At 28.4% G+C, this 13,214-nt stretch overlaps 1 protein-coding gene across 1 annotated transcript in view; it reads right to left on the reverse strand.

Moving 5' to 3' along the window:
• Gbs-70E (Glycogen binding subunit 70E) overlaps window positions 1-13,214 on the reverse strand; it is a 48,958-nt gene that overhangs the window by 10,596 nt on the left and 25,148 nt on the right. The window contains exons 2-4 of the mRNA XM_089177367.1: window positions 4,517-4,771; window positions 3,902-4,414; window positions 1,018-2,028 (exon numbers count right to left, since the gene is read on the reverse strand). Of these exons, the coding sequence (XP_089033493.1) occupies window positions 1,798-2,028; window positions 3,902-4,414; window positions 4,517-4,765 (993 nt within the window). The 5' untranslated portion in view covers window positions 4,766-4,771 and the 3' untranslated portion in view covers window positions 1,018-1,797. The remainder of the gene's footprint in view (window positions 1-1,017; window positions 2,029-3,901; window positions 4,415-4,516; window positions 4,772-13,214) is intronic.

Below are 13,214 nucleotides of genomic sequence, written 5' to 3' on the forward strand. Positions count from 1 at the left end.
CGTTCGTTCGTTGGTTCGTTCGTTGCTTCGTGAGTCTTCTAACAGTTCTAACGACGACCTTAGGTAAAGGCGATTAGAGTCGCACGAGTCTTCCTGAGTCGCGCCTGTTATCGCAGGACTACAGAGTGAATTGTTATTTATAGAGAGAAAGTACATATATATATATCTGCATGTGTGTGTGTGTGTGTGTGTGTGTGATCACGTGAAACACGTTTGATACCTTCCTTCACGAGTATCTTTCAAAAACTTTCCTCGAACGTTTCAACTTTGTTCAAATTATTATTATTATTTTTTTTATTATTTAATTTTAATATAATTAAAATTAGTTTTTAAATATTTTTTCTTTTTTCAAATGAAATTTATCGTAATGCAATTATTTTATTTTATTTTATTTTTGTTCAAATTTATAGTCGAAGTATTTTTTTTTTTTTTTTAAATATATTTCAATCAAAATGATTCCATTCATATTTTATAATTTTAATTTAAAATAACTAAAATAACTATATAATAAATATAGAAAATAATTAAAATAATAATATTAATAAAAAAAAATATTAAATAACTAAAGTAACTCTATTTTAATTTTATTGAGAGTTAATTTTTTTATTTGATATATAATTTAAATTATATTATATTATTTATTATATATTAATTTATATATTATATTATATATATATATATATATATATATATAGTATCTTATATATAATAACTAAAATAATAATTATTATAAATAATTAAATAATTTAAAATAATTATTGTAATATTTTTCTCAAAGATAAATTTATTGTAATGCAATTATTTTATCTAATTTTTGTTGAAATGAAATGAATGCGTCAAAGTTATCGTATGAAAAAGCAACAACAACAAAATTGCTAACAAAAAAATAGATTTCTTTCTCTCTCTCTCTCTCTCTCTCTCTCTCTTTCTCTTAGGATGCATTTCTTAGAATTGTAAATCTTTCGATGCAATAAAATGAAAGATTATATACTATCATAAAGATAATTAGATGCTTACCATAAGAGCTATGCGAGCACCAATAACTGGTTTCCACCGATCCGTGCTACCCAATAGCCCGAAGTCTATATAATATCACTCTCTTTCTCTCTCTCTCTCTCTCTCTCTCTCTCTCTCTCTCTGTTATATTATTCTTTGACCATTTGTCAAATATCTTCTCACACATATGCCGCATATCATCCATTTTCTTTTCAACTAACTCATCTCTTTCTCTCTTTCTTTCTCTCTCGTCCGATGTCAATTAATATTTTGTGATCTACATCTTTCGCTATCGTCGTTGCTTCTCGAAATTAGGGGGGAGAAAAAACAAAAAACAAAAAAAAAACAACAAATAAATCAATCTCCTCTTCAATTATCATTTTCCATATGTTCCTTTTCTTGTTGTTTTTTGCCAATATAATTTCTCTCTTATTTCTTATAATTTGTTTGTTTCTCTCTCTCTCTCTTTCTCTCTCTTTCTTTCTTCGTCTTCTTTGTACATCGTTGAAAAAAGTGTAAAAAAAAAAAAAAAAAAAAAATAAATAAACTAAAGTTTCGTCGTTCCATCCTCTCTCTCTTTCTCTTTCTCTCACCTCATTTGATTTCTTCACTCCAGTTCAACCCCCATCTCCCCATTTCAGCCCCCCCCCCGTTCTAACGGATTCGCAGACTCGATTCTTATTAACTCCAGAATTATTCTACTGGATGTTATTTACGTTATTCGTACGTTTTCGTACATCGTTTGACGAGGGATCCACACAATCAGGGGTTTAATTTTGTTTGTTGTTTAGTTGCTTATTTTCACCAATAAGGTGCATCGTTGGCCAAATGATGCCACGATGCAAATTCACTCCACGTTCGTACATTGGCACGTGTTGCATCGGATACACGGGGTATGTTCAATCCGTTGTTGTTGTTGTTGTTTTCACCATTGTTCATGTTGCGATTATGATTGTTGTTGTTGTTGTTGTTCGTTAATAATCCATCGCAATTAGATGCCGAGAGATCATATCGCTTGGCTGGTGCTCTTTGCTGAAATATTAATAATAATAATAATTAATAATTCATTTCTTTCTTTGTATGTTAATTCTTTTTTTTTTTGTCTTATGTTAAAAGTGTACATGTTCGTGCACAACAATGTTGCATGCAGTTTGTTTGTTGCGTTGTGATTTATATATTAATTTTGTAAAAAGTGAACTCGTGTATATTACAAATTAAAATAAAATTTAGATAACGGTGGATGATCATTTATTACACGATATTTATTAATGGACGATTATTTCAAGCGGAAATCAATCAAATGTAACAATAATATAAATTATATAAATAGAAAGAAGATAAATAATCTCATTGGTAGTAGTGAGACTGCGTATTTGAAGAAGGAGAATGGTCTCTCTTTGATTGGTGATCTCATTGACACGAAGTTTCTAAAATTACACCTCTCGATCGATACAAATTGGAATAAACGTTGACTGTTGGAATACTTTAAAGGCCATTGTTCTCTCTCTCTCTCTCTCTTTCTCTCTCTTTTTTTATTTATTATTTATCACGTGATTCGATTGAATAGTAGTAGTAGTAACGTAATTTGTATATACGAGATGTTTATACTAAGTTTGCCAATCAATTGGCTTACACTTACTGTGATTTAATATTAAACCTACACCCAGACCCAACGATGTGAGGTCAAATTTATCCCAGAAAAAAAAAAAAGTAATAAAAATAAAATTACATTCATTCATAAACAAATGAACATATATATATATATATATATATATATATATATATATATTTTTTTTTCATTATGTCCAATTGACTAAAATCACATTTTATATTAAGATAAATGTTATATGTTTTTTAAATGATCATTTGACCAATCATGAAATGAATATACATGAAGTATTTATTTATTAAATAAAAGTTTGATATTTAAATTAAAAAAAAAAAAACTCTAAAGAGAAAGAGAGAGAGTATTCGTTTAATATTAATAACACGGTAAATACGTGCGACGCGATTTCTTCTCATTTTCCCAGCCCTCTCTTTCAGCCTAATGCAAAAGTTCACCGAGCAAAGAGAAAGAGAAAAAGAAAAAGAGAAAGAGAGAGAAGAGAGAGCTAAGTAAAGGTCATCATCTCTCTAAGAGTGATCCTTAAATAAAACCGTGAGAGACGCGGGTCTTGGCGTGTCAAGTAAGTAGTAATCTCGACGTATATACACGACGCGATAAATCCAAGAAAATGATACTAATCGTAAGAAGAAAAATGATCAATTTCCGTTATCTTTATGATGGCGTATTTATCGCGATCGATAGTCGAATTGTATATAATATATATATACAAATCAAATGTATTATAGATATAATATATGTATATATATATATATATATATAAATACTATATATCAATTACTAGGGGTGTCCTTTACAATCAGTCCGATATACACGTCTTTAAGTCAATTGCGATTATAAATTGAGATATAAACTATCCTATCTTTCAAGTTGGATGAAACTGCACAAAGTGTGCAAAATTTGATTAAAATTGGTTCAGTAGTTTAGGAGTTCATTGCGGACAAACAACGTTACACGTAATTTATATATATTAAGATAAGATGAAGTAAAGTTTTTTTTTTTTAAATATTAATTTAATAGCAAGCTTATAGTATTTATGTGAATATATATACATATATATATATAAATTAAAATTTGTCTTTTTTTTAAGTATGCTAAGAGCAAGGCCTTGATAAAAGAAAAAATAAACGTCTATATATTATAATATAGCATATCTATGATATCTATAATTAAATATACATTTATATATTGTATATATTGTATATATGTATTAGTACAAGACCTTACCCGACAAAAAAAACCCGTTTTTGTGAATATTCAAAGAGAACGAGTTGAACACACCTCCTGTCTTTTCTTGACAACATAATTTTTGCCCTCGTTGTTGTCCCAGAATTCCCTTCCGTCTGTACGATATCTGACGCAAAATTCAATAACGTCAGATTTCAATGGCAACGTAAGTCGAAAACGGAAGGTGTCGTAAAGGATGAGCGCCGGTGCACCTGGTTGTTCAACGTAAGTGCAATAATTGTCCTCGTGGGTATTCCAGTTGTCGTTGCTAGCTCTAACTATGACCTCCTTGTCATAAGCAAGATTTCGCACTTTCACCGTACCAACCAATGCTTGCTCGGATTCTCGAATAATCACGTTCTCCAAACTGACATTCTCCTGATCGAGTTTTCGACGAAATGCGAGATAATCGCTGGCTGGCTGAGGAAACGTAACTTGCCATGGTGGTATCGTATCTTGCGTTACCTCGTTGTCGATTTTTGTTCTTAACAATCCTCCCGTTACACCTTCTATGTATGCCGATGTCCATAATGGCGGTACGTTACTAGGCTCCGACATTACCCGTACCTGTTCGTGTTTCATTTAATTTTCATTTTAATTTCGTTTCAAACAACAACAACAACAACAACAACAAAAATGATCCAACAGATATAAGCACATGTTACATACCTGAGTTAGTGGACGACCACGATCATCGGCAAATACGACCTTCTTTTTCTGCTTGTTACTGTTGTTATTGTTGTTTTTTATACTGTTCAAAGGTAATGAACCAGTGGACAGGCATGGTCGTATTCTGGGTGGTACCGATCTTGTGGTAATCGGTGGTGCTGTGCGTACCAGAGGAGAGTATAACAGTGGACTGTATACCGGAGGACTGTGCCCCAGGATCAGTTCAGCTGGCATCGCTATGGAACACATTTAGATCTACAAACAAAACAAACAAAATCAATAATAGGTGTGTGTGTGTGTGTGTGTGTGTGTTACAATTATCAAATAAAATTTGATCTAATTAATTGTTCTACATTAATGCAATTTGTGATCAATTTTCTTGCATTTTATTTCACCTACATTACATGTAAATAAATTCCAAACTCACATATTGAGATAGTAAACAAAAAAAAAATCATATTTTGCATTTATTTAAATTTAAATCACTGATCCATTAACTCATCAAGAGAATATTATCTTTTATCTCTCTTTCCTTTTTTTTTTAATCTGAATGATAGTAATATCAATATTTTTCAGTGAAAATATGGATATGTATAAAATAGCCTCAAGTAAAATGGTCAAACGGGAATGGGTTTTAAGTCGTATCGCAGTACTACCATATACTCTATATATCGAATGATAGATATAGAAAGAGAGTGTGAGAGAAAGAGAGTAGGAGATAACAGATAATCGATCTATAGATTATAGATCACACAAGACCTGTTTCATATACTCGATTCTCTCTTCACGAGGACAACACACACCTGCGAGAAATTATCAAGCTTGGATATATTATTTCTCGCTTCTATAATCCCCCCCCCACCCGATTTTCCTTTCACCCCCATCATCATCACCACCACCATCATCATCATCATCATCATCATCATCATCATCCTCCCACCGTACTATCTTTCTATCCTTATCTCACTGTCATCGATTATTATTTATATCTCACGGTCGATCGAATTTCTTCTTCTTCTTCTTCTTCGTTCTTTCTTTCTTTCTTTTTCTTACTTCTACAGCAACTCGGTAACAACGACGAAATAAAAAAAAAAAAAAAAAAAAAAAAAAGGAGGGCACCATGCGTAAATCGAGTTTGCGTTTGATTTTATCGTACCTTTTATCTATCTAAACGTAGATACAATGCGTGTGTAAGAATAACGTACGATGAACTACGCCTACGTATCAAACGACACCCTCCTCCTCCTCCTCCTCCCCTCCACACACCATTTCTTCTCTCTCTCTCTTTTTCTTTCTGTATATATTTTTTGTTGTTGTATTTTCTTCAATCCTATTCTCATGTTGCTATATAAAACGAAACACTTGAAAAAAAAAGTTAAGAGGCGTGTACCTATACTTCTTCTTACACTACTGCACACACACACACACACACATACATATATATGTATATGTGTATGTATATAGTAGACAGAGTATGATTACGATGACAACACAACGACGACGAAGACGACGAGATTGAAACGGGCACTTGGTACCGTTTTCCTTTCGCCCTTCTTCCTTTTATTTCGACCGGTTACCAAGGTAAATCTTCACGTCTACCAGACTAGAACCAAACAGGCACGTGTGCGACTTCTGAATCGACGATGCACGTAAAAGAAAAGAAAGAGAGAGAGAGAGAGAGAGAGAGATAGATGCAACTTGAACGTTTAGTGTTCGGCCATGTTGTTTTTATGTTATACGCATCTAATGATTGTTATTTTCTTGTATTTTTGATAGATAATCAATTGGAAATTTATTAATAAAAAATAATGAACATTTATTTACATATTGGGTTAAGTTTCAAGTTGTAAGATTGTTTAATATTTGTTAAAGAAAGAAAGAGAGTAATAGATGCAATTTGAACGTTTAGTGTGTCGGCCATGTTGTTTTCAAGTTACAGGCATCTGATGATCGTTATTTTCTTGTATTTTTGATAGATTATTAATTGGAAATTTATTAATTAAAAAAAATGAACATTTATTTGCATAATGGGTTAAGGTTTCAAGTTGTAAGATTGTTTAATTAATATTTTATTGATTAATTATTTGTTACTAGTGGGATTTGGTATTTGCAGCAATGAACTATTGAGTTCCTAATGTCAATTAATAATTATTATTATTATTTGTTGTTCAAATTAAAATTGTGAATGTTGTAACAAACTTTTTATAAGTCAAGTTTATGATTTTCAAATCGAAGTCAAATGAGTCTCAAATTATTGTTTAAAGCTTAATTTCTTATTTGGTTTCCATGCACGTGTTTGTTTAATCTAATATTTAAATGTAAATATTTTAATATTTACGAGAAGTGTTTTTTTCTTTTTCTTTTTTTTTTTCGAATTGATATTGGAAAATTTTGATTACATGATTATAGTTCGTCAGGTCATATATTATATATATTTTTTTTTCTTTTCATCTCAGTTGGCACACGAGGACGATTCGATGCATTTTTTTTTTATAAAAACAAATATATATATATATATATATAGTTTGCTATTTTTACAAGTGGCTCGACTTTGACTTGAAATTCTTTATTCGCAGTCATTATATTTTTATAACAAAATAAATAATACATTGAATAATAAACAAAGTCTATCGATAGTGTTCAATGATAATTTGCCAAGTGCATAATAAATACATAACATTACTATATGCAATAATTATTTGTTTCGTAAAATTGCGTTGTAAAATTATGTAACGATAAAGAAAGTTATAAAGAAACAAAAAAAAAAGAAAAAAAAAAAAAAACAAAAAAAAATGAAATTCCGATCTATCGAATTTGTGCAACAGCAGATCGTACACTTTTTTTTTTTTATATGCACTTGACCTGAACTTTCTTCAATATCAACAATTTATTAAAATAATCATTGAAAAAAAAAAAAAAAAAAAGAAAAAAATTCACGAATATATCAAATGAGAATATTTGCTGCGATTTTGTTTATTATTATTATTATTATTATAATTATTATTATCCATATTTATCAAAAGTGTTTTGTAAAATATCAAAGGCCATGTAAATTCCACGTTTCAGATATCGATGGAGAATTTCTGTCAAAAACAACTTGCGATAATTCGATTAAGTTAGATGTCTTTGTTCGATAATAGATTGACATTTGTCTTTTTTATGCAATTATTTATATGTATCTATGTATGTATATTATTTGAAAGAAAATTGAAAATACGATTTATCTATCATCGATAGATAGGATCAACAATTATTTCTTATTATTTTCTTATAAACAAAAATGTTTACATTAGTGGAAATTTTTCCAATTAAATTAAATAAACAAATTGCATAAGTTTATATTGATATTATTTTTGGTCTCGTTGAATGATGAATTTTTTTTTCTTTTTTTTTCTTTTTTTTTGGATTCAATCAAAGGTCTGGAATATTTTACATTTATGATTAACAATTTTTATTTAATAATAATAATAATAATAATAATAATAAGATGCAACACCGATACTTTTAGAATATATATTTATCAAACGAACTTAATAATCTTATCGCAATGTTTATGAAAGTTAATACTTTCTTATAAAAGTGTCATCGCGCAAAAACGTGATACTTTTGTTTATTAAAAATATATATCCTATTCCAATTTCTTTATCCTTGGCGTTTATCAAGTCTGATAACACAAGTAATACAACATATTTTTATGTCGATCAAAATTAAGTAAGGTGTAATCAATTAAATTCAATCTGTTTTATCTTTTGCAAATTTCTATGAAAAATCTGAGTTAGGAGATTGTTGAATCTCAGAAAGAAAGAAAGAAAAAAAAAAGAAAAAATAATCGATGGACTGTTTCAATTTACTGATAAAAAATACTCAAACAATGTTAGTCAACTTAATAATTATTCTAACATTATTTAAATAATAATAATAATAATAATATATTTTGTTAGATAGATGTGTGATTCTTCTTCTAGTTCTCGCGTATATTTTATTTACGATATAGAACACATTTGCAATGAACAATAATTTAACTTTCATATATCGATAACATTGAAAAAAAAAAAAAAAAAAAGAAAGAAAAAAAGACAAAACTTATTTCATGAAAATAATCACGATTCACGATCGTGCCGTTCGATCTATCGATAATAAAATATCTAACGTCAATAGCTTTGCATACTTTCATTCTTTTTCAACTTTCCTAGAACGTGTTTCTCGATTTTATTTATATCTTCTATCAATTTCAAGAACAATTGACGTTGCAATTCGAAAGATTCCAATCCGATTCGATCTTGTGAGAGAGACTTTCTTGATCGTTGTAACAAACACACACACACACTCACACACGTGCGTGTATATGTATGTATCTGTATATAATCCCACACACATCGAATATAAACCTCTTTTAATTTATTATCCAAGTGACTCGTATATATACAAGTTTGATGATTCAAAAAATCCCTACGAAAAATTTTAAGCTCTGATTGCTGGTGCTCCTGCTGTTGTTACTGTTACTGTTTACTGTTACTGTATATTCATAGTTGTAACAATATGGATGAATTCGTAATCGTCATCGTTGTCATTCGTATGCATCCAACTTACAAATAAAATGTCATTTTATTTCCAATGTAAAATATCTTGAATTACGGAGAAACTTCGTTTTATTTGTACTTTGTACGTAGAATAATAAGCATTTTTATGTTCAACAAATATAAATATACTTTATATATATATATATATATACCTAATAACCATAAGTTAGTCAATATTTCTCTGTATATTTTGTATTTAAATATATATTTGTAAATTAATATTTGGTTATATATATAATACTTTAAAAGTATAGTAAATATATATATATTATATATAATATAAAAATATATATATATATATATATATATATATATATATATATATTAAAGTAATATATATATATATTACTTTTCTAGGAAAATTATTCTTAAAACATGGACCCCTCCCTCTATCGAACATTTTTAAAAAATTATTTCTAAAAATGTTAATCAATATCATTTTGAATTAATCAATTTAAAATTCAAAAAACAAACAAAAATATGACGAATGTAAAAACTGTTTTGACCAATTCTTAAAAAAAAAACATATACAAAATAGTAACATGCGTATGCACAATAAATAAATTTGTAAACGGTAGTATAAATGTATTTATGCATTTAAAATACATCCAAGTAAAATATCAAATGAAGAAACGACCTTTACTTTTTGTTTTTTTTTTTTATTTGACTACCGTTGAAGGACGAAAAAGTCAACGAAACGGGAGTCCATCGAATACTCGTTTTGCACAAAGAACGTAACAACCACATGCACATAGACGTGCGAGAGTGCAGATATGTAAGATGTACACGTGTATATATCAAATGCATATGTATAAAGTAATCATTTGTCCTTGACGACAAATTTTTCATCAATAATAAATTTCTCGTTATCGAAAGATACTACACGAATATATATATATATATATATATATATATATTAAATAATTAATAATTATATTAAATTAAAAAAGTAGAAAAATTAAAAAATAATTTATTTATTTATAACACTTTTCTATCAAGATAATATAAAATATAAAATATAATAGAAAAATTTTAAAATTAAAAATAAACATAAAAATTAATAAATATAAACATATATGAAAATATAAAAATAATAAAAATACAAATAATATTATTATAAATAATAAAAAATAATTTATTTATTTATAACATTTTTTCAATACTTTAATCAATATCAACAAGAAGAAAAATATTTTAATAATTATTATTATACACACACGTGCATATATATATATACATATTTATGCATTGGTATAACATTTATGCAATATCTTCCTAATTATTAATTATCACACGAGATGTTTTTTAATAATAATAATAATAAAAAAAAAAACGATAAATAAATTTTAAATCGATATCGGTTAAATACCTCGCAAAATATGCCGAATAACGCATTCTAATTGATGGTAATGTAATTAAATTCGATCCTATCGAATAGAAATCATCATTCATCAATCGTTCGAGAAGTAAATGAACGATAAGAGGCTTACATTATTACATTATCATTTTATTCTGACGAATAAAGACTTTTATCATACGGTCAAATGACAAATAGATAAGTAAGGTAAAACTCGAATTGATATTATTATAAATAAAGTTAATAAACGATCACACACCCCTTTTTTTGCAAATGATGTTTTGTAATGTTTATTAAAAAAAAAAAAAAAAAAGAAAAAGAAAGAAAGACAAAGATTATTGCAAATAAATAAAGAAAAATATTACAAATTCCACAAGCAACGAGACAAGAGAGAGAGAGAGAGAGAGAGAGAGAGAGAGACAGAGAGAGAGAGAGACAGAGAGAGAGAGAGAGAGAGAGAGAGAGAGAGAGACAGAGAGAGAGAGACAGAGAGAGAGAGAGAGAGAGAGATAGCACCATGTTCCTTAAGTGGACATGCATGTATCATATATATATATATGTGTGTGTGTGTGTGTATATGTGAAATAATATATTTGTGTATTAAGTATGTATGAGTTTATCTCTCTCTCTCTGTCTCTCTCTCTGTCTCTCTCTGTCTCTCTGTCTCTCTCTCTGTCTCTCTCTGTCTCTCTCTCTCTCTCTCTGTCTGTCTGTTTCTTGTTCTTTCGTATAATCGTTTTTTTTTTATTCTGTTTCTTTCCTAATTCTTTTTCTATGTTTTCCTTCGCGTGACCATGGGATACACCTGGAGATCTCTATCAACGTGTTTTCTACATAATATGGCTACCAGAGTTCCTATGGTGCATGGTCTTCTCGTGCTTGGAGAGATCCACGAGACCACGACCTTACTTAATCTCAAACATCTTACGAGTTAACGATATGTTCCTTATTATATAATACATATGTAAACACACGCATCCACTTACTCACACACACACACACACAGACACATACGATTATTCCATTGATATTTTTAGAAAAATTATCTATCAATGTATAATTATATTATAATAATATTAATAATAAATAAATAAATAAATTGTGCTTTATCGGTGATCCTAAATTACAAAAATGTACGATTAGGTGGTGATTATAAATGAAATTAATTATTTTAATTAAAATTATATATATATGTATATTAAAAATAATTAGTGAATATAATTGAGAGGGTCAAATGTTTTAACAGATATATTCATTATTTTCTAGAAATTAAATTGAAATAAAATGAACAACCGATACGTTGCAGTTGTCAAATAAAATAATTGCAAATGAAATTATAATTTAGAGAAAAAGGTGTCAAAATATTTTTCACTTGCATACTTTTGCACAAAATTAATTAATTAATATAAATTAATCTAAAAAAAAAAGAATTTTCTACAAATTAAATTGAAATAAAAAGAACAATCGATACGTTGCAGTTGTCAAATAAAAAAATTGCAAATGAAATTATAATTTAGAGAAAAAGGTGTTGAAATATTTGTCACTTGCATTCTTTTTCATAAATCAATTAATATAAATTAATTTATCTATTTCAAAGATTAAAAAAAAAAAAAAAATTAATGAACAAAAAAAGATAAGGCAAAGGGAAAGGGAAAAGAATAAAATGAGATGTATAGTAAAAGTAGTAAATTGTAACATTTCTAAGATCCAGTCTACTCCATCTTTTGCTCGATAAAGTCCGAGGAAGAAAATTGCGCAGTCGTGTGTACTATTTCGGACAATCTCGTATTAAATTTAGACGAGTGCACCGTCTTAGATCGAGTGAACCTCCACGGAACGTCACGCCCTTGGAGCGAGTCCAATCGTCTTGAAGCTTCTTTAAGGATTTACACACACACATATATATATATATATAAATATAACTCGTGTATAATAACTATTATAATATAAGTATAGCATATTAAAGTATTAAAATAATTGTTAATTAATCAATGGAAATGTGTATTGATGTTTAAAAGCTCGAATTATATGTCAGGAGTACTGTCCTCTTCGAAATTCACCTTCAGACTGATACGTTGTCATCTGTGGTAATACTTTTATTCAATGCTACATGTGTGCAACGTGATAATATTCTTAATTAATAGAATTTAAGATTATAATGTTTAAATTTTTGTCATTTTTTGTAATATAATGCAATTATTTGATCACTCATGCGCAGTGATGAGGGTGAAAGGGTGTAAGTTCGAAGGTGAAAGGTACGTGTAATGTAAGTAGGATGTATTAGAATACTAAAAAAATTGTTAATTAATCAATGGAAATGTGTATTGATGTTTAAAAGCTCGAATTATATGTCAGGAGTACTGTCCTCTTCGAAATTCACCTTCAGACTGATACATTGTCATCTGTGGAAATACTTTTATTCAATGCTACATGTGTGTAATGTGATAATATTCTTAATTAATAGAATTTAAGATTATAATGTTTAAATTTTTGTCATTTTTTGTAATATAATGCAATTATTTGATCACTCATGCGCAGTGATGAGGGTGAAAGGGTGTAAGTTCGAAGGTGAAAGGTACGTGTAATGTAAGTAGGATGTATTAGAATACTAAAATAATTGTTAATTAATCGAAAGGAATGTGTATTATTCTTTAAAAACACCAAGTATATGATCGGAGAACCGTCCTCTTCGAAATTCACCTTCAGACTGATACGTTACTCTCTATCAAAATTCTTTTATTGAATGTTGTTTATATGACAT

This window comes from Polistes dominula, unplaced genomic scaffold, assembly GCF_049000335.1.
Source record: "Polistes dominula isolate Pdom_NZ unplaced genomic scaffold, Pdom_raw_medaka contig_20, whole genome shotgun sequence".
Lineage (NCBI taxonomy): Eukaryota > Metazoa > Arthropoda > Insecta > Hymenoptera > Vespidae > Polistes > Polistes dominula.